Source organism: Vicugna pacos, chromosome 1 (genome assembly GCF_048564905.1).
Source record: "Vicugna pacos chromosome 1, VicPac4, whole genome shotgun sequence".
Classification (NCBI taxonomy): domain Eukaryota; kingdom Metazoa; phylum Chordata; class Mammalia; order Artiodactyla; family Camelidae; genus Vicugna; species Vicugna pacos.
The window spans coordinates 64,884,441-64,912,383 of NC_132987.1; the positions used below are offsets into that span (position 1 = coordinate 64,884,441).

Below are 27,943 nucleotides of genomic sequence, written 5' to 3' on the forward strand. Positions count from 1 at the left end.
TGAGGTCACGGCCGCGCCCCTGCGCCGCGGTTGCCAGGCAGCGCAGCTGGCGTCGTCGTTGCCTGGCGAAGGCGAAGCGCTAACAAAGCCGGGTCCCGCCCCACCTCTCCAGTGCCGCGAGGCTGAGGCCGGTGCCGCCCTTCCCCGTCCAGATTCTGCTGCTTTCCGCCCGCCAACGGTGCGAGGCGCTGGATCTCTCCGCACACCTCCCTCCTGAGGCCAGGCGCGAGGTGCCGCCCGCTGCCGGATAGCCTCTTTGGGAGCAAGCATCAGGTAGCCACCCCGAGGGGAAGTGGAGGGAGGGCAGCACCCTGAGCGCCCCGACAGCTGTTCAGGTCCTGCCTGATAGGCCCATCAGGATTCTAAACGCCTCCTGTTCACAGGGCAAGAGGAGGGAACTGTGGTATTTAAGGAAACAGAACCATGGGTGATTACTGCTCTCTGCCCAAACTATGACTTCTTACATGCAGGACCGTGATTTGGAAACACAACAGAATCTGGGATCAGACACCTCCCCCTCCCCGCTCCCCCGACTAGCCAAACCTCTGCTTTTTCGTCTGCAACGTGCATATAAGAATACCTATGAGGGACTGTCAGGAGGACAAATGGACATGACTAGTACTTTATAAACTGCTATCATTCATTCATTTTCCTCCTATATATTAAGTACTGACTGTATTCCAGGCACCAAGCTAGGTACTGGGGATTCTATAGTGAGCAGAAAATGACTGACCCTGCCCTGAAGTTTACAGTCTATTGTGGGGAGGCAGGTGTTAATCCAAGAATCACATAAATAATGTAAAATTAGAACTAGCTGCTGCCAAGGAGAGGTGAGTAAGTGATGCTCTGAGAGGGTATAACGGAACCAACAGTCAGAGAGGTCAGGAAAAGCTGATTTGAAACCAGAAGAACCTGTGGAAAGGTGAGGAGTGCATCCCAGCAAAGGCAACCACGTATCCAAAATCCATCATCGCCTATTCCAAACCCAAACAAGTACATACAGTTGCCTGGTCCTCTTTTCCAAGAGCTGTTCATAGAAACTGCCTCTGAAATTCTGGTGTCTGCAGCCTTTCATTAAAGTAACTGCAGGCTTTTGTTTACATAACTGAAGCCCTGTTTAGCCCATACTAATAAAACTAAATGAGAAATTCCAGAAACAGATATATATATATATAGTATTTGATAAGACCTATATTCTTCAGCACTTAGCACAAAGGTGTTGGCCTGCCATTCCATATTGGGAGGCATGTAGGTTTAACAAAAGAGGAACCTGTTGAATTTTGAGTTGGGGTCGGGGTGGGGCAGGAATGATGGATAATTGAGGAAGGCCTACCATACTGACAGCTTTAAGAATGAAAAAGAACACAAAACATTGGAATCATGGAATGTTAAGATAGAATGGACCTTTCCCCACTTCTTTTATCTGATGTGAACAAATGGTCCGTAATGCCCAAAGGCAAAACTCTGGGCTTCAGTGCTTTTCAACTTAAGGAGTCTATGATTCTAAGTCTCTGTGGTTTAAAAGTGCATGGAAGTCCTGAGTCCCATGGGGACATGGGAGGAGAATTTGACCTGCCCCTCCTTCAGTGTTTTCCATCTGTGATCTATGTGCCATCTATGATGCCACCATCTACCCAGTCATCCAAGCTTGAAAAGTGGGGAGTCATCCTAAACTCCTCTCTTCTCATCCATTTCCCCCAGTGGTTACCAAGTCCTCTAGTTCCTGTCTCTCCTATCCCTCCCCATTGCAATTGCTTTTCAAGGCAATGATGCTCTCCAGAGTTGTCTCCAAAAATGCTGCCATCTTCTCCTGACCAGGCTCCCTGCGTGAAGCTTCACTCCACTCCCTTCAGCCCATCTCCACAGCTTTCAGTCAATGTGCATTTCAGAGTCCAGCAAAGAGAAAATCATGTAACAGTTTAACAAAGAAAGTTCAATATAACAAATTTTAAGCATATTAAGATTGGAGTAGTGGAAGATTAGTTAGCCAGACATAAAAATCTAAAGTATACAGGAATCACAGATATAAGAAGCTATCATTACCCTTGAGATAGATCATCCAAGAAAGAGATGACCTCCCAAGAGTGTGTCTCACAGGGTGTGGCCACAGCTCACTGGATGGCAGAGAAGCTACTGAGGTGCAGGGCAGGCAGAAATCCATTTACTGGGATGCCAGAAAAGCCATTCATGAAAAGATGACTACTGGCTGCAATCTTCAGCAAAGCTTCCCAAGAGAGGTGCCAGGGGAAGCGGCTAGCCACTAGGCACTGCAGCAGTCGGGCAGTTAGGAGATCACATACTGCAGACACTGCTGAAGCTATGCACTGCAGGGTCCCAGCACTGGGAAACTGCATGTTCCTGGAGCCTAGCAGGAGGATCATATGGAACCCTTAAGAGAAGCTCCTTCCTCCTCCAGTTTCCCTCCAGTGCCCTCTACTAACAAAGCTTAACTTTATGCTAGCTGGCAAAGGAGAAATACTTAAAGGACCTAGTTCTGTTTTTGCTGAGAAGGCAGGGCAGGTTGAATTCGGAGCAGAGATGCAATCAATTGATAAGCAGAGCATCAAGTTAACACCCAAATCTGACTGTGTGACTCTACTGCTTAAAACTTCTAGTGCCTCCCCATTGCCTTTAAGGTAAAGTTCAAAAGCCTTACCATGGTATACCAGATCTTTTATATTCTGGTCTTGGGCTATCTTTCCAGCCTTTGGCTCAACCACTCCCGCTTTATCCACTCTAGCCCTCCACAATTACTCACAGTTCCCTGAATTCTCCATGTTCTCTGACACCTCCACACCTTCGTCTAAAGAATTCCCTTCTTGCTCGTATCAGTACCTGGCACTGTTCTGAGGGCTGGGAATACAGCAATGAACAAACCAGGCTTCCCCAAGTCTCTGTTCAATATAATCACTATTTTAGAAATATTTTCTGACTACCATCTATTGCCTTCAGATGAGTTAGATGCCTCATCTAGGCGTTTCTGCTCTCCTATATAGAGTGCAGAGTTCTTGACACTTATCGCACCCAATTTTAATCACTGATTTTCCTATCAGTTTCTTCCACTAGCCTCTGAGCTCCTGAAGGCAGGATGTGCGACTCATTTATTTCTGTCTCCCAGTCCTCAGTGCTATTCCTGACAGATAACATTTTATTGGATTAATTATTGCTCAGGATCACATAATTAGTCAAAGATAGGGCCAGGACCAGAATCTTGGTCTCATAGCCACCAGTGCTTCTTCACCGGAGCTTGATCCTCCCTCTGGGACCTATGAGGAACAGCAGCCCTGTGTTTTGTTTTGGAAAAGCCAAGTGCAGTATTAAACATCATCAGGAATGGTAGCAGACACAGGAGAGAAACGTAGCCCTGATCTTTTGTTGAAAACTGTGGTGCATTCACCCCTCAGAGCCCTTGTATATGTTGAAACCCTGGATCATAGGGATGCTGTGATGAAATCAGAAGTAGGGAGGACAAGTACAAGGATGAAGTGATGTGGGGATATTCTAACCCTTCACTGAAGAAATGAAGACTTTCATACACTTAAGAAAGACAAGTTTAAGGTAGCCCTAGGTTTGTATACCAGGTCCCCAAAATAGGGGATGTGTTGTATATCTTAGGGAGCACAATTAACACAGCAATCTGTCAGTGGTATCCCTGGGTTTGTGGATCATGATATGAACATGGGGGAAATCTTTGAAATAAGAACATGACTAAGTTAACATAAATCAAAAGAGGTAACTTCACTTTTTAAATAATAAACATATGGAACTCATAAATGTCAAGAGGTGGTACTAGCATGATATATAAGCAATTTGGAGAAATTTGCTAATAACAGAGCCAAAAACTACTACTCAAAAAAAGGACAAGGTCAGGTAGGACTGCTTTTAGCAATATTGCTGTTGGCATCCAAATGCTGGGTTAACTTGATCCAGGGGTTGGCCCCCGGAGAGAAAAAGATCCAGACTTCTGTGAAATAAAGTTGGAGAGGCAAGCTAATATGAATAAGATAAATTGTGGAGCACTTGAAAGTCACACAGGGCATCATTTTGATGAGAAAAGAAATGAAAATCCACTAAAGGCTTTTCAGAGTGATGTAACAACGTGAGTGGTTAAGACCTTTTTTCTGGAAAAACTAAGCCTCAATTTCCTGGCATTGGAAAAACGATTATAATAGTAGAATCTACCTACCCACAGATTGCTGTAAGTATTAAATGAGATAAGGAATGTGCATTGGCTTTTAAGCCTGTCTTATGCTGGGCACCCCTTCCATTCTTTGCAACTGTATGGAATATGGTTAAAGAGACAATAATTATATTTTCCAGACAAAAAAATTAGGACATACTCTGACAGATAATTTTTGTTTCACTTCAAGGCGCTAAAAGTGTACTTCTTATGAGGCAAATTGGAATATCCAGGATAATTCATTGACTTATGGAGAAAGTCAGACATAATGTTAGAAACTAGCATTGTCCTAGAGAAAATCCATGGTGTGTAACTGCCTTATTCAGAGACAGGCAGGATGGTATAGTGTAGAAGGAGCAATGAAGGAGATCCGAGTTCTTGACTCAGCTCCAACATAAACTGTTGTGCCAGTCACGTCTCCTCTTTGTACATCAGTTCTCTCATTTGTAAACTGAAGACGTTGAACTATATTGGAAGTCAAATTAAGCCCCTTCCTTTTTTGGAAAAGATGTTCCTTTTTATTTTCCAGGCAAATCTTTTCAAAGTCCATGAAGACTAAAGTGGGGATATGAAAAAGAAGGATGAATAAAAAATGGCCATGATATATCAGACTAATGCAATTGAGAGAGTAAAAGAAGTTCATCCTGGATGTTTTTATGGGAAAGGGGAACTCCAGAGTAGGTAGCTGGTGGATATGACATAGAATGGTTGAAAGTTTACAATTGGAGATTCAGGAGTCATCAGCATAGAGCTCTGGTTAAAGCCACAAAAAAGGCCTCTACTTCCAGCAGAATACAGCAGCTTGCAGCAGCTCAAGCCTCCCACTGCAATGAATTTTAAAATCTAGAAAAATTATTTTTAAAGCTATTGTAAGTACACCAGAGAGCTTCAGAAGTGATGAATACTAGATTAATTACAATTCCAGGAGGGTGCTGAGCCCTTCCAAGATGAGCTGAAGGTCATAAGTCGTTTTCTTTACCAACTTTGGATGTGGACTCAGGATTGTGCTTGGCCCTTGCAGACAGATTTTACTGGAGGAAAGAGAAACCAACAAGGCTTTTGGCAGTCAAACAGCACTGGCATGACAGATTAGAAATTTGAGGCACCCCAACACACTTTAGTTTTTACATAACATCTGACATACAATTTAAAAAATCCTAGACATGCAAAGAAGCAGGAAAATGTGTCTAGTAATCCAGAGGGAAAATAGGAGATCCACAGGTAGATTCAACCACTGGAGTTATCAGACATTGACTTAAATAACCTGAAATGATATGTCCAGGAAAATCAAGGGAAAGATGCATAAATGGAGAATTTGAACACAGAAATTGCATGTATAAAAATACCGGATATTCTAGAACTCAAAATATAATATCTGAAATAAAGCATTCACTGAATGGATTTAACAGGAGCCTGGATAGCAGAAGACATGGTTAGTGAACTCAAAGGTCTACAGAAAATATCCAAACTGAATCACAGATGGAGAAAAATGGAAAAAACAGAGTATATGACTTGAAATAGATATAATTAGAGTCCCAGAAGGTAAGAGCACAGTGAGCACTTGGAGAGGTAATGCTCAAGGACCTTTCAAAGCTGATAAAAGATATCAACTCACAGATTCACAGATCCAAGAAGCTCAGCAAACTCCAACCAGGAACACCTGGGCAAATCAATCAAACTACTGAAAATCAAAGATAAAGAGAAAATCACAAAAACAGCCAGAGGAGAAAGGCACATTGCCTCCAAAGGAGCAACATAAAGACATCTGGCTTATTTTTAACCAAGTATGGAGATCAAGAGATAATGAGATTACATACTTAAAATGCTGAAAGGAAAAGTTGCTAACCTAGAAATTCTATACTCAGTGAATGTCCTTTAAAAAAAGGAAGGCATTTAGTAGACAAAATTATCAGAGTGTATTTTAAAGCTGTTTACAAAAGACACCAAACAACTTAATGGAAAAGTTTAGGAAAAAGTGTATAATCTTGCAAAAATTAAAAAAAAATACTGGCAGACAAAGTTGACTTTAAGACAAATAAAACATAAAGTGAGGTATTTCATAATGATAAAGGTTAAATTCAGTAGGAGGTTTTAAAAAACCCTTAATATTTATGCACCTAGTAATGGGGATTGAAAATTTATCAAGCAAAAACTGATGGAACTGAAAGAAGAAATAGACAAAACCATCTCATAGATGGGAGATTTTAAACACACTTCTCTCAGTTACTGATAGAATAAGCAGGCAAAAAAAGGTAAATAAGGATACAGAATATTTGAACTCCTTGATTAAACCTCTTGACATATATAGAATGTTACACCCAACAACTGTGGAGCAAACATTCTTTTCTGGTGCACATGGAACATTTACCAAAATTCTTAAAAACAAATTATTTGAGAAAAAAAAAGTATAGACTAGAAAACACAAACATTCAGGGACTGAGCCTTAGGCAATACCTCTAAAAGGTGATAGCGTAGACAAAGGTGAGCAACAGAAATGAACAAGGAAGAGCACAGAGGTGGGACAAGAAAGGTACTGTACAACCGCTATCCAGTGGAGCGAGACGGTTCATCAGAGAGGGGTCAGCTTCTCAAACGCAATACAGAAGCCCAGAAGAATAAGTGCTGTGGGGAAAACCACTAGATTTAGCAGTCAGGGAGACATTGGTGATATTTATACCTGTGAAGGCAGTTTCAAAACCATAATAATCAGGGTGGAAGACTTATAAGAAGGATTAAAGGAGCAGGGGTCATGGAGAGGAAAAGGAGTCAGCCCGTAACACACTTGGGAAGTCTGACAGTGAAAAGGAGAATTAGACCATTGGGAGAGAGAGTAAAGTACAAATAAACAAAAATTTTTTTCCAAAGAGAAGACCAGACAGTGCCTATTTGATACAAGAGAAGGTGCCAGGGAGGTGGCAAAGATGAAACTTTCTAGAGGGTGTAGAAGGTCAGATGCTGGTTCCTCGGGCGTTGGACAAGGCAAGAGCTCAGAGCTCAAGCAGTAGAGGGGAAAATATGAGGTCAAAGAGGTAGACTGAAGTGGCAGAGGAGGGCATGTGAATTCATTCTGACACCCTTCATCTCACTCAGGTAGGAAATTCCTCTACTGAGAGTGAGGACAGTACTCAAGTAGGATGCAGGCTTGAGGGGAAAGTTATTCACTGGAGATTAAATAAGAAATAGAAATGTGTTCCTGGGGGATGGCATAGATCAGTGCAGAAGCAGGCGTGAAGGAGCTAGAGAGTAGAAGTGATGCAAGGCTGGATGGAGTGTGCTGCACTGAATGATGCTGTAAAGATTACTTTTGTGATGTTATTGTTTTATAAAATAATAGAATGAGGCCTAAAGAACAACCTGGGTCCAAATGTGATTGCCAATTAGATTAAGCCTAACTTGATAGAATGCCAGTTTTCTCGTTCTTTCAAACTCTCAGCTGATCTCAATCTTGGAATCACATGACCAACTTAAAATTTGTTCACGCTTTGTTATAAGTGCCAGAAATCTTAAAGAACCCCCTCCCTCTACCAACCCCAGAAAGCAACGTCAGTCCTCAACAGGGAATCACAGCTCCTACTCACGAACCTCATACACATAAACAAAGTTACACTGCCTTCTCTTGCTGCCTCAGCAAGCGAGTTGCTACCAGTATTAGTAAGATGTTGCTGTTTCATTCTCTTGGCTTCTGTTTTCTTTAGAAAGTACCATATGCCTTCAGCCTGTGTGACACTCTGTGAACTCTATTTCTCTGCAATCAAAAAAGTGTATCTGCTTTTCTCATTGGTCTCAAACTTTTCCTGCTGGCTTCTAATCAATACTTTATTTGAGTAATTTAAATTAGAAGCTAATTTTCCCTTAACAACCAGTATTTTTACAGTTTACTTTCTAATTACATTCTTTTAAAATTATAGAAATTATTATATATATATAAATTATATGAATCTCAGATTTTACTGGAAATTCATTTCGGTACTCAGCAGAATCTCTTCTATAACACATTATCCTAAAACACTGAAACAAACAAAACTTACAAGTTTTTCAACAGAAGTATTTGGACTTTGACTTTACAGCAAAGCTTCCCACCTCTTTTCATGTCCTGACACACAGAAATATTTGTAAAGATTTGTAAAGCACATCAGGCACACTGTAGGGTTTGGGAGGTCTATATGGAGCTTATGAAAACTTCGATATAGTTTTATCACATAATTGCAATAAAAAGTTAAATACAGAGTGAGTGTGAAGATAGTAAATTTTACTTTGAATAAAACTTTCAAATAATTTTTTCAGCTTTACGTGAAGCTGAAAACTTTCAAATAACTTTTCAAAGAGAAATAAAGCTCACTTTCTGATCATTATTTTGCTTTATATCATGCAGGTCCTGATCAAAAATTTTTAATGCTGTTCTCTTCAAATTCTTACAGTTACCATCAGTGAGAAAGTTTGCCTCACAGATGGGTCTCAGCAAATGTCAAAATGGTATTAATTTTTCCCCAATTGACAGAAACTCTTTTCTCATTATTAACCAGGATTTGAATAATTTCATTTCTTCATCTTTGATTGAAATTCTTATGATAATGTGAATGGATTTCTAATGCACTTGAACTTTTTTGTATCATGTATTTCCAAAGAACGTGACACCTAACAGATGTTTTTCTACTAGTCTTACTTAGGGTTGAAGTTAGAATATTAGTTAAACTGCCCCACTGAACTACTTCTAACCTCACATTTCCTTTGAATCTATGAGCATTGTTGGTATACTTTTATTATATTTTCACACATTCATTGTGATTTTGATTGGATTCATTCTGGTGCTTGAAAATGTTAAGTAAGCCAAATTTCTGAAGACAGTAAACTCTCCTCAACAACTGCAATGAGGATCATTGACATTTTTCAATTCCTCTTTTTGCTCCTAACCTTCAGGGGAGAAAAAAGCTTTTTCTTTGGTAGGTGACTTAGTAGGAAGCAGCAGACTGTCTCTTCACGTAAAGCTGAAACCAGACGGAACTATAGCAGCCTGGATTTTATTAGTAACATCCTTTAATATGGAATTCACATCTACAGGCAAGAGCTCTATGTGAACAAAGCAATGTCTTATTGCATCGCAGGTGTTCAGAACATGGAGAACAGATATGATGTAAGGCCTTCCCACCTTCCTGTCATCACAGCTTTCCCATCAGTACAGAAACCGCTGTGCTTGCATAATCCAGAAAATCTTATTTGTTTTAAAGTATTTGGTTACTGCCCCAAATACCTCTTCCTGAGTAGTTTGTTTTGGTACTTTCTGGCAAATCAATATTCCGCCAAGCCTTCCTCTCCAGGGATTCTATCTAGTGCTATTAACTGAATACTGTTATTAGCATCTGTAGATTCAGTGCCCTGCAAGGAAACACTTTGATTAATTGGTCTTGTGGAGGCTGTCAACAATGAATCTTCTAATAGTAATTTTCCATTTTTATATTTTCCTTGTTTCATTTTGTCCCAAACTTGGTCATTTCCCAGGCAGGTTGATAAAATGAGTGATTCTGTAATTGTAGCAGACATTTTGGCCTTAATTCTCAATTATGTAACCTTTTAATTAGTCTCTTGAACCCAATCTGACATAAACTATTATTGTAGTTGAAAATACTGTTATTAAGCAATTTCATTTAAAAAAAAGTGGTTTTCAAAGTGTGGTTTCAGGGACTTCTAAGGATCCTTGAGAATTGGGGGAGTAAAAATCCATGAAGTTAAAACTATTTTTGTAATAATACTGAGACACTATATGTCTTTCTCACTCTTCTTCTTATGAGTATACAGTGGAGTGTTTGAGAAACTACATCATGTGTGATATCACAACAGATTGAATGCAAAGCAGATATGAGAATCTAGGTACCTTCTATTAAATCAGATATTAAAAGATCTGCAAAAAATGTAAAACAATGTCATGCTTCTCATTAAAGATTTTTTTAATCTCTGGAAACTATAGTTGTTTTTTTTTTTAAATAAAAATTTGTTACCTATATTAACATACAAAGGATTTACTTTTATTTTAAAATAAAAACATTTAACTTCTAAAATGATAAATATTGCTAGATATAACCAACATTAACAAAAGCTCTTTCGGGTCCTCAAGAACCTTTAGGAATTTACAGGGGCACTGAGATCAAACCTTAAAGAATTACTCTCTTAAGAGAGTATCTGTATAATACAGATATCTTCTATTAAGGCGCTGGCATAATTTACCTGGCACCGCTTTTTTCATTTGATAACTTTTCCATGAAAATAAGACATTTAGGCAGATATTTAGGTTAAGAAAATTATCAGGGCAAACAAATCCAAATTTGAAATACTTCTCACTATATTGCCTAATAAGTGACTTAAGTTTATATTTTTTGGCTACTGTATATGTCTGTGAATGTCTAAACAGTATTAAACTATAATTAAATATTAATATTTAATTTAAAGTTGTACTTTATAGTTGGAAAAGAAATCATACTTAAGGAGAAGGGAGGGTATAGCTCAGTGGTAGAATGCATGCTTAGCACACATGAGGTCCTGGGTTCAATCCCCAGTATTGCTGCTTAAAAAATATATAAACCTAAATAGCTCCCCCAACCAAAAAATAAAACATTTAAGGAGATTATAGGCCTTTATTACTACAAGTCAATTTTCAAAGAAAATAAGGTTGTCCATTTTCTTAAGAATATTTTTAAATAAATCACAAAACTTTTGAAAAATTAAGCTTTTTGATAAGGGGAAATTTTAGAAATATTACCAGTTAATTTAACAATTAAAATGCTAAATTTTCCACAAAATATAAATATTATTTATACTCAAGTATAGTTAAAATATTTTGAAAAATATTTTTATAAGCTATTAAAGGCTTACAGTCCTTTTACTGAACCAATTGAATTATTTTCCACTATTATTTGCTTTTAGAAGCAAACATTTTTTATTTCTTTAAACAAATAATGTCATAAAATTCCATTAAGAATAAGATTTTGGATATTACATCAAATGCCAAAAATAAATAAATGTATAAATCAAGTCAATTTTTTTAAATGGACAAAGTCAATTATGTTTTATTAATGGCAACTGATGATGATGATGATGATGATAATGATGAAAACATATGCCTTCTTTTTAGGGAGGAAATAATTTAAAAAATAAGAGCAAACTGAATCAAAGGAAGAACTAAGTATTTGAAACACATGCACAAAAGATTGTCACTGACAATAAATACATTGTGATTAAAACAATAATCATACTTATAGAGATGGGTTTAACATGTGGTTAAAGGGGGAATTTCTATACTAGCATCTCTGCTGGCAGGTGCTCTGCACAAAACCTTAAGCACAAAAACAATAATTACTGAAATCTGGAAGTTTACCGACTGAGTAAAACAGTATCCAAATATAATTTCAACTGTTATTAACTTGTGAATGGTTGTAAATTTTGTATCACTATGAAAAGTTTACAATCATCAATCTCCCTCGAGGCACACCTGTAGCCCATTCTGCCATGACCACTTGTGAGCAGCTCAGCTTTAGAGATCTATAAAAGGCAAAATGGGATGAAATAGTAAAACGTGTACTACAGATAATATTTGGTGATACTCAAGTTTTGCAGGAAGGCCTATGGCATAGTATGGACTCAAGATGAAACTTGAGGTGGGGGGTGTGCAGGGTTTGAATAGATGGAGAGGAAGAGGGAGGGAGGGCACCTCAAGTAAGCCAGCCAGACTTAGCAACATACTGAGGGAAAGAAAACAGCAGGACAGAGCACTGCTAACAATCAATGACAAAGTGTTAGGCTTTGAATGTATAATTTCCTGGAAAGTGGCCAGAGTAGACTATGTGTTAGAAATCTGTGTTGGTAAATACTAGTAAAATTATATGGATAAATCATGGGGAACCTTGAAAGTCAGTTTATGATGATCATTTTGCGAGCAGGGCTCTCTGACCTATTCACAGCAGTACAGAAGAGAGATCTGGACACACTGGGCAGAAGAGACCAAAGAAAGACCCGAGACAGCGAGGAGAGCAACTAGGAGGCTGCACAAATAGGTGATGAGGGGCTGAACCAGAGTGAAAGAAGTAGAGAGGAAGGGATGAGTTGGAGACATATGGCAAAAGAAATATCAATGGGATTGAGCGGCAGATTCAACAGATTAAAAAGACTAGATGGCTCCAGGGCTTTGAGGCAAAATGACTCAGAAAATGGTGGCATTATGCTGAGAAAGAAATCTGGAGAGGAGACTTGGTTGGAAGATGGAGAATGAGTTTTAGTGGAGATGTGGCGGAGCCATTAGAGGATGTGAGCTCTCCAAGAATACAGAATGCTCGAGGCTGAGCTTTGGGAAGATTACTAGTCTTGCTTAGCAGGAGGAAGGGGGAATAAGAGTTATGGACACAGTGCTGAGGAAAACAGAAAAACAAGAATGGTGCATGTCATCAAAAGAAGAGAAAGCCTTTCTCTTTATGGCTTACTTTACATAGTTTGATAATCTCTAGTTCCATCCATGTTGCTGCAAATGACGTTATTTCATTCTTTCTTATGGCTGAGGAGTATTCCATTGTGTGTGTATACACCATATCTTTATCTAATCATCTGTCAGTGGACATTTAGGTTGCTTCCATGCCTTGGCTATTGTAAATACTGCTGCTGTGAACATTGGGGTGCATGTATCTTTTTAAGTTACAGTTTTCTCTGGAAATATGCCCAGGTGTGGGATTGCTGGATCGTAACAAAACAAACAAACAAACAAACAAAGCCTCAAGAAAGAAAGGACAATCATGTTTAACAGGCCATTTCTGGCCTCAGACTCTGTATGTTCAAATCCTGCCTGTCACTTATTAGTTACATGTCATTTCAAAGGTTTTATCCTCTTTCTTAGTTTCATCATCTGTAAAATGGTGATAATATAACTTACCTCAGGGATATTTTGTGGATTAAGTGAAAAAATGCATACAGAATACTTAGCACAGTATCTGGTGCAGATAAGAAGTTAATAGATGTAACTGATGACTTTTAAGGGGCCAAAGGAATGATGAGCAGAAAAAGCGGCAAGAGGTTAAAGAAGGATGAGCATAGAGAAAAGACACTGTGTATGAAGAACTTTCTAGAGATTCTTTGCCCAAAAATGAAGAGAGATCACAGAATAGTGACGTGATCTCCTCACTGAGGCAATGAGGTGAAGGCTTTGCTTAGGTTTGCTCTGTACGAACAAAGAGTTATTATTGTTGTCATGGAAACCTATTTAATTAGAGCTGGGCCATCTTTCCATTTACATGAGGCCAGTTGAGCCTTCAATAGAAATCAAACAATTGTACAACTAAAAGGTCCTGTCAAAATTTTTGCAGTCAGTAAAATGGTGCAGCCTCTGTGGAAAACAACAGTATGGTGGTTTCTCAAAAAATTAAAATTAGAATTGCTATCTGATTCAGAAACCCCACTTCTAGGCATATACCCAAAAGCATTGAAAGCAGGGACTGGGAACAGATATTTGTACACCCATGTTCATAGCAGCATCATTCACAATAGCCAAAAAGTGGAAACAACTCAAATGTTCACCAAAAGATGAATGTATAAACAAAGTGTGGTCTATGCATACAATGGAATATTATTCAGCCTTAAAAAGAAAATAAATTATGACCCATACTGCAACATGGATGAACCTTGAGGATATTATGCTAAGTGAAAGAAACCAGACTCAAAAGGACAAATATTGTCTGATTTCACTTATATGAGGTACCTAGAATAATCATATTCATGGAGACAGAAGACAGAATGGTGGTTGCCAGGCTGGGGAGAGGTGAATGGGAGTTTTTGTTTAATGGGTGCAGTTTCAATTTGGGAGGATGAAAAAGTTCTGAGATGGATGGTGGTGACAGTTGCACAACAATGTGAAAGTTAATACCACTGAACGGTACACTTAAAAACAGTTAAAGTGGTCAATTTTATGTTATGTATATGACATGAGCAAAATAAGTCACTGCCCTTTGCTAAATAAAATGAAAAGTTATCAGAAACAACTTGTAGCAGTAACTCTTTATAAATAATGAAATACATCATGCATACAAATAAAATGCATAGTGTATATTTAGGCATAAAAATAATTAAACAAACATGTAAGCAGCCACTATCCAGCTTGAAACATAGAACATTACTAATAGCGTTGGGACTCCTGTTCCATCCCCCTGATACCCCTCTTCCTCCCCATCAAGGATAACAGCTGTTCTGAATTAGTATTTATCATCCCTTGTTCTCTTGTTCTTTCTTACAATATTGTGCCTTATATACGTGACCTAAATAATATATTGCTTTTTCCACTCAGTATCGTGAGGTTTACCCATGTTGATGTCTGTAGCATTCTCATCGAGACCTGCGTTCTCTTCCCAGTAAATTGAGGCTTTTATGACTATGCAGTGACCCTTTTTATACCTAACAATGCATTTTGCCTTTAAGTCTCTTCTGTCTGGTATTAACATGTCTTTTGGTTATCTGACTATTTATCCACATATCCTTTTACCTTCAGTCTTCTGTGTTCTTGTGTCTTTTCAGATATGCCTACAGCTGGATATTTTAAAAATCCAGTCTGCTAATTTCTGTATTTTTAACTGGAACATTTAAGACCTTCTCTTTTTATTGTGATTACTGTTATATACGGACTCTTCTCTGTTACTTATACACTTTTCCTATGCTTCCCCTCGCCCCTCCCATCTTGCTTTTGGATCAAACAAGTTATTTTGTGTTGTTTTTCATTCCTTTTCTCCTTTTTACTGGTTAGTGGGTTTTATTATTTCTATATTAATTACCTTTGAAATTTTGCTATGCATACTTGACTTTTTACAAAGTCTAAATTTAGTATCTTTATATTCATCTTTCTCTAAATAAAAGAACATAAAGTAAAAGATAATGGAGTACCAACAAACTGAGACCATTTAATTTCTTGTCTTGGGATTTCCCAACGAGGCTGATGGTATAAATTTAAAACTTAGATCTACCTTGTGGCTACAAATTCTTGGGAAACTATTTCTCCCCCAACAAGAAGCAGCAAGGAAGACAGATCTCTGTGCTGCTTCCCTCGGTCAGTAGGCAGATATTTTCAGTCCCACCATTTCACACTGAGAGTATGTGGGCCTTGATGGGTTTCAGGTTTAGCGGGTAAGAGAGTCCTTCAGTTCAGTTACTTTTTCACTCCTTGCCAGCCCATTTACCTCGAAGCTTCAAATTCCTGGTGTTTACATTGGCCCTCAAGTCAGCCTTAGTTTCTGCATTTGCTTTTTACCCTGGTTTCTGCTTCACTCACTTTCTTGTAAGACTAGCAAAGCAATTTGAAAGGTATGTTTGCTGAGATTTGTCTCGCATCCAGGTATTTTGAAGATGTAAGGCTTTTCAGACTATCTAATCTCTCTTTTTCTATTAAAAGCAGATGAAGTCTTTCACTCTGTTTATTTGTGCATGGTGTTGTATGCTCTCTATGGATCTACATGTTTTGCTGCAATTTGTCCTGGAACTTTTTGAGTGAGATATATGTTTTCTCTTTACAATTAAAGTGGATGAGTACATGCAAATGTAAAGAGAGATGTTAATCAAGTGGCTGTTTAATGATTATTTTTATTTGGAAATACATAACCTAATGTCAAATAATAGAGGATTCATAGAGTAAATTTTGCTATGACTCTTACTGAGCCAATAAGAGTTGTGTGATATGGAAGATGATCACGTTATGATGTTGAGTAGATGAGCTGTTTTGTATGACCCCATTTTTATTTGTAGAAATATATATTTACATTGGAAAAATTGTGGAAGGTGACAACTGATATTTCAGGGTGATATCACTAGAGGTACTTTTGCTTACTTCTTGGTTTTTTTTTCTTCCTTTTTTTATAACACCACTTAATTTTATTTATTATTATTATTTTTGGTGGGAGGAGGTAATTAGATTTATTTATTTATTTTTAAATGGAGGTACTACAGATTGAACCCAGGACCTCGTCCATGCTAGGCAAGCACTCTACCACTGAGCTATATCTTTCTAGCTTCTTACTTCTTGTTGATCTCTACTTTTTAAATGAATAGGTAGTACTGTGCGTTTTTTTTTACGTAAATGACAATTACAACAACAAAACCCAAGGATTAGTAAAACACTTTCTAACCTAAGAGTCCTGTAACAATACATCTGTCTTGTGGCATAGTGAACTCCCCAATATTGAGAGTGTCAAACAGACTGGGTGACTTCATGTCCAGGATTCCTTTCATTTTATGATTCAAAAATTTCCGTTTTATTTATTTCCCCTGCCAACAGGTCAATCAATCAATGCCTCAAACAGATAAGCAAATATGCATTCCCCCGGAGCTGCCGGAATTGCTGAAGCAATTTACCAAAGCTGCCATTCGGACCCAGCCGCAGGATCTCACCCAGTGGGCCGCAGAGTACGTACTCCTTTCTCACTTCCAGCCCCTGGTCCCCACTGGAGGTAGAAGTGCTGGGGTGGAGGAGGGAAGGTCTTGGAAAACTGTGAGGAGGTTGTCATGGCTGCAGCCTGGGAGTCGGGGCTGATTAGCATAATCTTTGTGTTGTTCAGCTCTTGCATTTCTTTGGTACTTTAAAATCCACACATTAAGTACAGCAAATTGGGCGAGGGTGGATGCTGTCCCCTAATTGAACCATACAGCAGCAGGACGCCAGGGCAATAGGCAGAGTATCCTGGGGCAATCAGCAAGAGTTAGATTACCACATCCTATCAGCACAAGCACACCCCACCCCGTCCCAGAATCCCCACCCCTACCCCGGTCCCACTAGAAAGGAGGGTTAAGAGTACCCCCAGTTTAGCCTGCCTTTCCCTGGTGTAAACCAGGGCCTCATTCTCAGGTCTCACCACTAGATGGCAGCAGTGCACCTGGAGGAACGATGCGAGGAGCCTGCGGGGCGGACTGTGTGGGATTAGTTCAGGCAGGTTCACTCCTGGGTTTACTCCTTTAATGTGACACCTTCCTCTAATGCTGTTAAAACTCATTCTTGCGCCCAGCCAGAGACACTTCGTATCTTGTCTTTGTATCTTTGTCTTTCTTTGAGTGTTTCTTTGAACTGATTTGTTCCTTCAACACAAGGATGTCCACACAGTACAGGTTGCATTCTGGAGAAAGGAGGCAAGAGTGATGAGGCAGTTGGAGTATCCGCCTGGCTGCAAACAGTGTGCCTCAAACACAGGTGTCCTCTTTCAGGAGACACCTCCAGAGACTGCTCAAAGGAAGGAGCTTACACAATAGGTGCTGGCCGGGATTGAAACAGTTTCACACTGAAAGCCTCCCAGCTATGAAATTGCTTCTTAAGACAAACGTGCCTGCTTGAACCTGGGGAACTGAGGCTTGGGGCAGGAGTTGGGGGCTGACCTGACCTCCCAGACCATTTTCAGGCTTTTTTTTTTTAACTGTTTGGGGATGACCTCCTTACTAGCGCTTCAGAGGGAGAGAGGGATGGGGAGTAAGAGACTACTGAGCGCAGCTGGTTCCTTGTGGGAAGGGAGAATCCTCCACATGAGGTTGGGTAGGTGCACTGATTGAGTAGGTGGTGGGTAAAAGGTGTGGACGCCTTTGAGAAGGCGCACAATCTGAGAGGAGCCTCAGAGTCTCCCAGCCAGGGCACTCATGCTCCTGGGCTGGGCTAGGATGAAGCTTTTACAAATGGAAGGAAAAATAAGCCAGTGGTGCTCATTAAAAAAAAAAAAAAAAAAAAAGGACACAAATGGGGTTGCTTTGCCTGGTAATGAACCCTGTTTAGTTTTCCATTCTAAATTTTATGTATTACCTCTAAGATTGAACTTTAGTGTCAGAAGACTAATTTCTTTTGGCACACCTAAACACGTTGTTTTATACTATACAATAGTTTAAAATCCCATTTTATTGTTGCGCTGCTGCTTTATAGCAAGAAAAATGACATTTCTTGGTATTGTCCCTGACATTTATGGGAGAAAACATTCCACTGTTGTAGCCTGCTTGCTCCCATATTGTATCATGTGCTATAAATGTTTTAGGTATCCGTGAAGAATCAGTTTGTAGTTTAACTACAGTAAAAAAGCAGAGCATGACCTAAGAGCATTCTCCATCTATTCAGACACGAAAAGCCCTTGTCAGATGGTTTTATGTGACTTACAAACCTGCAGCATTTTAGAGGTGAAACTCCACAACATATTTCCAAGACGAGATGTCTATTTAATTCATCACAAGCAAAACTATCCCTGCATATGTGCTGTCCATGTGGAAACCACCTACCAGGCATCAGCAGGACATAAACTAATCTGTCTTGTGGTGGGTATGTGTGACCACACAATTTGAATATCAATGGGATTGCTCGATGCAAACAAAGCTAAATAACCCACAGAGGCCCAAATCCATGACTACAACCAGCTCTGCTGAAAAGTCTAAAGATGTTGCTGCTGACAGTCACTGTCTACCTAGGCAGTCAGTTCTGCCAAGTGAGTGCCATGTGTCTCTCGTCCCTCCCATTTACATCACCCAAGTCTGGTACTATGCCTGGAGCCCACACCCACCCCAACACTGACCTGTCTGCAGAGATTGCTCACACACATTGGTAGAGGTGGCCTGAAAGTATTTCTTCTGCCCTCTCTGCTGATGACCTCCAAGAGGTGCCTGGAAGGTGCTTTGGTCCTGATAGCTGTAGCTCTGTGTTGTGTGGGGGCTTAGAGAAAGTCAATGGTTTGTTCCATCATTGTATGGCTCGACCTTAAAATGGGTTGTATAAAATTCCCTGTGTATTCTTTTTATACTACCTGGATCTGGAGAAATTAATACAAAGTAAGAGAGGGGCAGAGGCTGCAATCCAGCGGTAGTCAGTTACAAGACTTCTGGTGGAGGCAAGCCCTTCCATACAGCATCAGTGCCACAGGTGTCAACTGAGCGTGTCCATTTCCTGCTGCAGCAGCCCCTTCCATCATATGTCAATCCTGAAACATGGTTCAGTGTTTTTCCACACTGCACCAAAATGAAGTCCACTCCACAAAGCACTGATGGGCAGGCAGATGTTAAGGAAATTTTTGAGGGGAGAGAGAGGAGAATTTCACTGCATATACCTCATGTAAGTTCATCTCAAACCCTTCTTTGGCTTGTATTCACACCTAAGCCTCCCTTAGTGCCCTGCCAACCTTCTCTCCCCTCCCCTGTGAAGCTCCAAGCCTCACTGCCTCCAGCTGAAAGGCTTCCTGGCTCATCCCAGAGCACCTTCAACTCCTCCCCTTTCTTATGTAAGTCATTTTAGTTCTCTTCCAACTTCTCTTTCCAATCTTACATACCCCTACCACTACCCAATACCAACTTTATGTAGACAGCCATTGTACCAAGCACAAAGATTTTTGTGTTTAAAAAAAAAGATCCTCCAGGTACTAGGAGTCTTCCTTCATAAAAGAGAGTAAGGAATTTAAAGTAACAATGGTTTTCTCTCTCCTAATATACATATACATAATATACATATTGTTCATATATACATATACAATACATATATATATCAATATATATATGCCTATATGTGTGTGTGTCTCTGCATGTGCATGCACACACATGCATAAAACACTTAAGAAGGAATGACTAAAAAAAAATTAAAAAACCAAAAAACAGACCCAATATGCTTCAGGGAATTCCATATCAAACTTTTGTTGGTTATTCCTCATCCTTAAAGAAGAACAAATCTTTTTATTTCCTAAACTGTCTCTGTACCTTAAGTGTAAAGTAACATATTCAAGCTTTTCCTGTACATAAATGAACTAAAAACAGTGTCTGGCACATAGAAGCCACTTAATGTTCTTTCCCTCACCCCTTCCCTGAAAAAAGGGAGAGGGGACTCTCAAAGCAGCCAGAGGCCGCTGGAGTATAGCTGCTCTCCCCACCTCCAAGTTTTTCTCTTGTAGGTACTTCGGGGCTATGTCTCGTGGAGAGATTCCTCCAATCAGAGAGCGGTCTGAGCGAGTGGCTTTGTCTAACTGGGCCGAGCTTACACCGGAGCTGTTAAAGATCCTGCATTCTCGGGTAGGCACCATCCTACAGCGCAAAGGGGCGTGCAGGATGACGTCAGGGTTGGTGGGTTCAGACAAAAGTCCCCTTGCTCATCACCTGGTCACTCAGCATTGTCTAAAAAGTCACTAAACCAAGCACAGAGAGGAAATCTTCCCTTGGGGAAATAGGAATGATGGTGAAATAGGCTGTAAGCTGAGTTGTCAGTCGAGTCATTCCAGGTTGTCCTGAAACTGGCAGAGTGTCCAGGGGTTCAAGGCAATGTGAGTCCCTTCTCTTCAGAAAGTGCAGGTCCACATCCCTGGCTAGTGTCTCCCTTACTCATCAGGACCATATATGATGCCCATCACAGTTTGGGGAGGAGCATATTGTAGTTCCACAGTCATCCTAGGCGCAGACACAGCCTAGCTTTTAGGCAAAATTCTGGCTCTCTCCACAGCCACATCATCCTGGGAGCTGCCCCGTAAATGGATGAGGAGGGTCTGTCTTGAGAAGGCTTGCAGTTTGGCCAAATCCCAAGAATATGGCTTAGCACAACCATACCCGATTTCAGGTTCTAGGACCAAGGGGTTTGGGGGTGCTCTAGGACTGACTCAGACAACTAACTGCCTTGGTCCTGGAGGCTCAGCACTTCACGGGAATCAGAGGACCAGGGAAGGTGTGGCACTTACGGCTTTCCTGGCCAACAGCTGGCCGTTAGTGCCCTTCTCCATTTGACCACCAGCACCTTGTGCAGTGGACATGGCAGAGATCCGAGGTACCTGGGACCAAGCAACTTTAGGCATCCTGAGTATAGACCCCATATAACTCCTGGGAAAGCAGGAGGGATGCATGTGAGGTCTAGAGCAAAGAACTCAGTGGAGTCTAGATGAAGAAATTTAACATCTAGCTCTAGTTTCACCACTAACTTGTGGTCAGACAAGTCCTCTGCCCTTTGGCTTCATTTTTAGGCTGCCCTATTTGCCTTCTAGGGACAACCTAGGGATGAAACAGCAAATTATAAAAGCATCAGAAAAAAATTAAAATGTAATATACATGTATGTTTTCCCCATAACTCTGACATCTGAAGTTTAAAATGATTAAATTATATCTTAGAATGTTCTTCACCAGGCTGAATATTTCTCCACCCTTGCCAAGAGAACTGCCAGAGACCCCACTTATCTCCAACACTCTCTCCCACCGCCTGCTGTGTGCTGGGAGAACAGGGCCCTTGTCCTGGCAGGCGTTTCTCAGGGCCTTCTCTCGTCCTGTCCCTCATCCCCTGTTTTGTGTTTGTCCCCTGCCCTGCAGGTTGCTGGCAGACTGATCATCCATACAGATGAGCTGGCCCAGATGTGGAAAGTGCTGAATCTCCCAACCGATCTGTTTAATAGTGTGATGAATGTGGGCCACTTCACTGAGGAGATTGAGTGGCTGAAGTTTCTAGCCCTTGCTTGCAGCTCTCTTGGAGTTGTAAGTTAGCTCTAATGCTTTGTGTTAAGGGGAAATCTCTCGGGGCCTGGAAGGGCAGTACATCTATCTCTTCCCACAGTCAACTCTGCGGGGCTGATGGGGAGCCCACCTCGTCTTGTTGACTTCCTCACCTCTCTGAATTAAGGTCATTTCTCTGCTCATCAACCAGAAGCAGGAACTAGGAGGAGAGAGGGGAAAACTGTCATCTAGCTCTGGGGAGAGGTTGACTAAAATGCAGCTTTTGGATTATTTATGAATTTCAGCCATTGCACTCAGATTTATTTCCATCACCACTCTGCTTCCTCCATTCATATTCCTAAAGATCACTAGGAGCCAGCTGTAGAAGAAGACTGACTTAGACTCAGGTTCCAGACACCTAAAAGATATGTCAATAGAGACGCTGAAGAAGATTTTCATCCTTATAGAAAACTACTATTTGATAAGCATAACTGGATACAAGAATCAGAGATAAGATAGCAGGAAAGGAGGAAGCTATTTCCAGACTCAGAGTCATGACATCACTAGGGATGCAGAATGCTCATAGAAATTCATGCCTTTTCCAAATTTGACATGATTTACAATTGGAAAAGCCATTTTCCTGTTTCCTTTAAAAGATACTGCAGAAAGAAAAAGATACTGCAACCAGTATACATACATATTTAAAAGGTATCATCTTATATGTGGACTCACTCTTATTAAAGTTATAATAACTTAAATGAAAAGGAATCAAAAAATAATTTTTTAAAAATCCCTGAAGTACATACACGTTTAAAAGTTAATGAGAAAATGATTACCTCTGTCAAAACTAAATGGTACGGAAAAGGTAGTTTAAATCACTCAGTAGATCTAAACACAATCTTGTTCTTTCTTCTCCAGTATCTTGGGAATGTGTATTTGACACTTTGGTTCATGAGAAAGGTTACCAGGAATATTGTAGTCCAGCTTTTCCCATGGATTCTGCTCAACTCTCACTGCAATCATTTCTTTAGAGAGGAGGAGAGGAGAGGCCATTCATGGGGTTTTCCCTTCTCTGCTGTCCTTTCTAGCACTATCATATAATGAATAAATTACTCTCTGCAGCAGAGGTAGATGAGTTGCCAATCAGCACTATTACACTTCTGTGGAAATAGCCCCAATGTTTGGGAAAAATCACAAAGGGAAAACAAAAAATCGACATACTTCATTACATTCTCATAGGGTCACAAATGTATTCACACCACGTTCAGAGACATTCAGGGGGTAGTGAGGGATGTACTTTCTCTGTAGTTAATTCTGATCTTCCCAATATACCCTACCCATGAAGGGTGGAGTAAGAAAATAAGTAGATCCAACCCAATCCAGGAATTTCCATCTGCTGAAGTAACTGAAAACAGTTTTAAGGTAAACTGCTCAGTCTCTCAGATTTCTCCTCACCACTCCTCTCTTCAAGGTGGTGGCTGAGTGTACAAGGCGGGGTGGTACTGGGACTGCACAGCAGCCAAGGGGAGGGTTTCCCACATCCCTGATCCTTCCCAGCACCTCTGCTCTCCATGGAAACACTCGTCTGTGTGGTCGCCAGCTGTGCAGCTTAAGCCTTTGGTTTCTTCCCTTTCACAGCACGAGAGTCCCTCACCAGCTCACCTCTGTTCTCACTGGTGTTCGGGGCCTCCTTAAGTCTCTCTCAGGTGGCCCTCACCTGCTCTCTGCCTTTGGTGCTCTGCGTCACAGCCCCTCAGCACCTTGGAAATGTCTGAGTCCTCTCCTTGTCCACATACCTCCCTGTAACCAAAGTGACTTCGGAAAACCAAATTCCAACCCTCCTTCCGCAGCTGCTAGGTTTACTTCGCTACAGCTGCCACCCAAATTAGGGAGGGGAAACCATGAGGTGAACTCTATCTTTCTACCTCCCTGCTTCAGGAGGTTGGATTAGATGGTCCATGAGGCCTTTTGATCTTGAAACATTCTATCATTCCATTTCACTTTCTCTGCTTCCACTGAGACACTCTCAGGCCTGACTCTGGGTAACAGTGGACCCTGCCAATTCTGAGAGGTGTCTGATTCTGCCCCTTGTCATCCCTATGTCAAAGAACACCAAGGTGAAGTCAGCCTGAAGGTCTAGTCCACAAAGGGTGCTCTGTGAATCCAGGAACCATCCTGTTGTATCTATTTGTTTCTGGTTGGACTATTGCTGGGAACTTAAATGTGGGGGTGGTCAGGGTGTCACCATCTGGAGGAGGTTACATTCCTGTTAATCCACATATCCTGAAAGCAAGCCCGGAAATCCCCCACTTGCTTTGTCAACTCACCAGCCAGCCATAAGCTCTGTGCCATTTAGAAAATCCAGTGCCCTCCTTATAGAAGAATCTAAGGCAGGAATTTTAGGAAGCAGGTGTATTTACTCCACTTTGTGCTCTCTGAATCTACCCACGTGATTCAAAATGCTACAGCACGCAGATCTGTGTCCTCTTCCCTTTCAGCCCTCCCTCCTCTAGCATGACTACTCCACCTCCTGTTCCACCAAGACCAATTATATACAGAAGAGATCGTGTAATTGTGCTCACGAGAAGGAAGGGCATATTTTGTTAGCAGATAGTTCACTTTCTAAGCCTTTCACCTCTGAGTTTGAAAATGAGGCTTGTAAGATGCTTAAAGGCTATCTCTATGGAGTGGATTCCCAGCTGACCAAAAAATCTTGTGTAGCAGAATGCAGATCTCTATTTACTTTAGATTTACTTAAGTTTATCAAAAAGCTCCACTCTGGAGAATTCTCATCCAATTCATCTGTTTATTAAAGCTTTTAAAACATTTAAAAACGTTATGAGGGCAATAGAATCTGAAGGTTTGTTATTTGAATGATCAATAAAAGATGTTTGAGGTAGAAAGCACCTTTATTGGTTTGCTAGGGGTACCATAACAAGTACCACAGACTGGGTGGCTTCAACCACAGCAATTTGTTTTCTCACAGTTTCGGAGGCTGAAAATCTGAGCTCAGTGTGTCTGAGGCCTCCCTCATTGGCTGGTAAATGGCTGTCATCTCCCTCTTTCTTCATATGGTTGTCCCCATGTGTCTGGTGTCTGTCTGTCTGTCTCTCTCTCATATCTTAATCTCTTCTTATAAGGACACCAGATCTTTGGATTAGGGCTCACTCTAATGACTTTATTTTAACTTAATTAGCTCTTTAAAGGCCTTATTTCCAAATACCATCACATTCTGAGGCTTTAGGGAATGGGCTTCAACATATGAATTTGAGCGGACATAATTCAGCCCATAACAGTACCCCTGTATGGATGAGACTGTAGGAAGAGGACCACGGAACAAAGGCAACAGGGCAGTAGGGGTTTTTTAGAAGCAGAGAGGATGAGCTATAGATGGAAATTACAAGGTTCAGTGTGCACATGCTTGCAAACCTACCCAAAACCACTGTCATGCTGCCCTCTCATGTACATGCCCTCCCATCCTCACTGACAACCTCTTACCAGCCTCCTGTGTGCCCAGCCTCCCACCCTCACCCATGGAAGTGCCTGGCACACTGCCTCATCCAGTGCTTCCCAACGACTTCCAAGAGAAGACTCTAAAGGCCAAGAGAGAGTAAATGAAAGCGGTCCCCTCCCCTCCTGTGGCATTGTTCCAAAGAGTCTCATTAGAGTACATAAGCGAGACCAATCACCTTGCCCTTTAGAGAGAAAACTGGAGCTCAATAAGAAGAAATTCTAATTGTATAGAATGTAAAACCAAATTCCTTTCCTTTAGTGAGGTTATTCTGATTAAAGTAATAAATGTCTTAAAGCATTCAACAGTTTATAAACTTAATTCCTTGAGAGTATCCCGCCAACCAAGAAAGGAAAGGAAAAAGAAAGACACCCAGTGGATACTCAATATTTTGAGATCGAATTAAATGACACTTGGGCACAAAAAAATTCAAGCTTTCCTGAGTATTATATCTTATGATGTAATACTTCATTTTATGAGAGGAAAATTTTTGTTTTCTTTGTTGTATCTGAACTGATGTTAGGAATTTCGTTTGGAAGACTGACTTTCTCCTCATTCAATCTTATGACTTCATAGACCATTGCCAAAACTCTGAAGATAGTGTGTGAAGTGTTATCATCTGACCACAATGGCGGCCCTGCCCGGATCCCTTTCAGCACCTTCCAGTTCCTCTATACATATATTGCCGAAGTGGACGGGGAGATCTCTGCTTCACATGTCAGTCGGATGCTGAGCTACATTGAACAGGAAGTGTGAGTAAACTTTTACCAACTGGAGGGGAACACAAATCTAGCAGGCCAAGACATAGTGAGGTTACTGTATTTTACTGCTCTGGGAACAGAGAAATATTGTGAAGAACAAGAAGATCGAAAGGGAAGGGGAAACTGAAGAGAAAGAATGGTAGAGGACAGTGATTCTTGGTGTGCTACTCAGACCAGCACCTGGGAACGAGGCAGAAATGCAACTTCTCAAGCTTCCCCCTGAGCCCATCAAATCAGAAACTCTGGAGGCTGGGCCAGGCATGTGTGTCTCAGCAAGCGCTCCAGGTGACTCTGACCCATGCTCAGGTTTGACCAGGGGGGTAGGAGGGGAGGAGGAGGAACAGGCAGTCAAGAAGTCAGAGAAAAAGAGTGATGAGGGCAGGAGCCACAGAAGAATTAATTTGGAGTGAGAGAGTTGTTTATATAGTGTCTTTCTTAAGATGAATTGTTAAATGAACTAACCCCCCAATATATATCTTTTTTTCCCCAAACAGAATTGGTCCTGATGGTTTAATCAAGGTGAATGACTTTACCCAAAACCCCAGGGTTCGGCTGGAGTAAAAGCACAATTTTGGCAATTTTAAAGGAAAATACAGAGATGATTGTGCTTCAGAATGACTGAACCCCATACACCATCCAACGTCAATTTTCTTGTGTAATGGGTACACACTAATAAACAATTAGGCAAACATATGAAATCAGAAACATGTGGAACTAAGTTGTAAAACTGTTGGAACAAAACACCTACATTAACAGAAGATTAGTATCCTTCCCACATGGACACGGAGTAAAAGTGGCCGACGAAGCATGGATAGAAAATGCATCTCAGGTGAAAGACAGGCTGTCAGCTTTACAAAGGGAGGGTATTACCCAGACACAGTTTTGATGTTGTGCGATTGTTAAGAATGTCTTACATGAGTGGTCAGTCTATGTTTTTACCAGTGTATGTCTCCATTTGTAGCTATTATGCTAGTCATTCATTCATTCACTCACCAACCAGTATTTATTGAGGTTAGCTATATGCCAGGGATAGGATGGCCAGATAAAGTACAGAAATACAGAACACTCAGTTAAATTTGAACTTGGGATAAACAAATAACTTTTTAGGTTTCTTTTTTCTTTTTGCTAAACCTAGCAACCTGACATATACAAATGATCAAATCTAAATTCTGCCTTCAAGGAGCTCACAGTCTAACATGAAGATAAGACATGAATTTAAATCACTTTAAGTGGCCCTGAGAGGTACTAGTAAAGTGTTTCAGACATCATTATTTGATGTGTTGACATTAAGGTGTCTGACACCGTATCCAGGTGTTATGGGGCCCTTTTAGGAAAATCCCCTGCATGAGCTTAAGACCTTCTGACAAGGCCACCAGATTTTTTCTTTCTCCTAGGAAGCAGATGAGATTAACAGGCTGGGTGGGTAATGTTCTTAAGGCCAGGTGTGCCTGGGTTGCTGGATCCCTCTATCTGTAATACTGTCCTCTCTTGCAAGTTGTTTTTGTAGAAAAATCATGTTAGGTTGCTTTTTGATATACATGTATCTCTTTCTACTGAATTGGGGGAAATTTTGTTGATTAGTGTCTAAATAAGTAAAAGAAGATTGCGATGGGATATCACCACAGGCCCTTGATTTTGACCTAGAGTGAAACAATGAAAAGGGTTGAAACAAATTCTACAACCACGGTCATATGGCTACACCTGAAGGGGATGAGCAACTGCTAATCCTCCCTGCTGTCTGCCATCTTAGCCAAAGCGGTGCATTGTTTACATGCACTCTGGGACCCATGACTGTTTAGAAGATTGAAAGATGAAACCCTGCACTGCTAGTAACCAGGGTTAGAAAATGAATGAACTCCTTTAACCTGCCTCAGTCTCTCCATTTCTCTTGCACTGTGAGCAAAGAATTTAAATACGATCTTGCCTGGGAATGAGAAGTTTGAAAGACCCTAAAACAAAATGTTCATAAGCACAATAAAAGTTAAAACATCTTTGGTACAGTTGAGAAAGCAGACTGAAATTAGAAACTAAACCTCAGTGGCCCTGAGCGTAATTCCTCAAGAGTGAGGCTAACGA

At 40.7% G+C, this 27,943-nt stretch overlaps 1 protein-coding gene across 2 annotated transcripts; it reads left to right on the forward strand.

Annotated features, from left to right (window-relative positions):
- The first annotated feature begins 35 nt into the window (after positions 1-35).
- On the forward strand, positions 36-26,565 carry ROPN1 (rhophilin associated tail protein 1). Of its 2 annotated transcripts, none has more exons than XM_006215764.3 (6): positions 36-273; positions 16,467-16,594; positions 20,083-20,200; positions 21,476-21,637; positions 25,683-25,858; positions 26,362-26,565. In XM_006215764.3, exons 2-6 carry the CDS (start codon positions 16,479-16,481, stop codon positions 26,426-26,428), a joined length of 639 nt encoding a protein of 212 aa, XP_006215826.1. In that variant the 5' UTR covers positions 36-273; positions 16,467-16,478; the 3' UTR covers positions 26,429-26,565. The 2 variants fall into 2 exon arrangements, with proteins under 2 accessions (XP_006215826.1, XP_072822426.1); XM_072966325.1 differs by lacking the exon at positions 36-273 and adding an exon at positions 12,200-12,222.
- Positions 26,566-27,943: the final 1,378 nt, after the last annotated feature.

Coding starts and splice junctions, on each gene's coding strand:
- ROPN1 (XM_006215764.3), top strand. CDS start 16,479: ATGCCTCAAACAGATAAGCAAATATGCATTCCCCCGGAGCTGCCGGAA. Junction 16,595..20,082: donor CTCACCCAGTGGGCCGCAGA/GTACGTACTCCT, acceptor TTTCTCTTGTAG/GTACTTCGGGGCTATGTCTC. Junction 25,859..26,361: donor AGCTACATTGAACAGGAAGT/GTGAGTAAACTT, acceptor TTCCCCAAACAG/AATTGGTCCTGATGGTTTAA.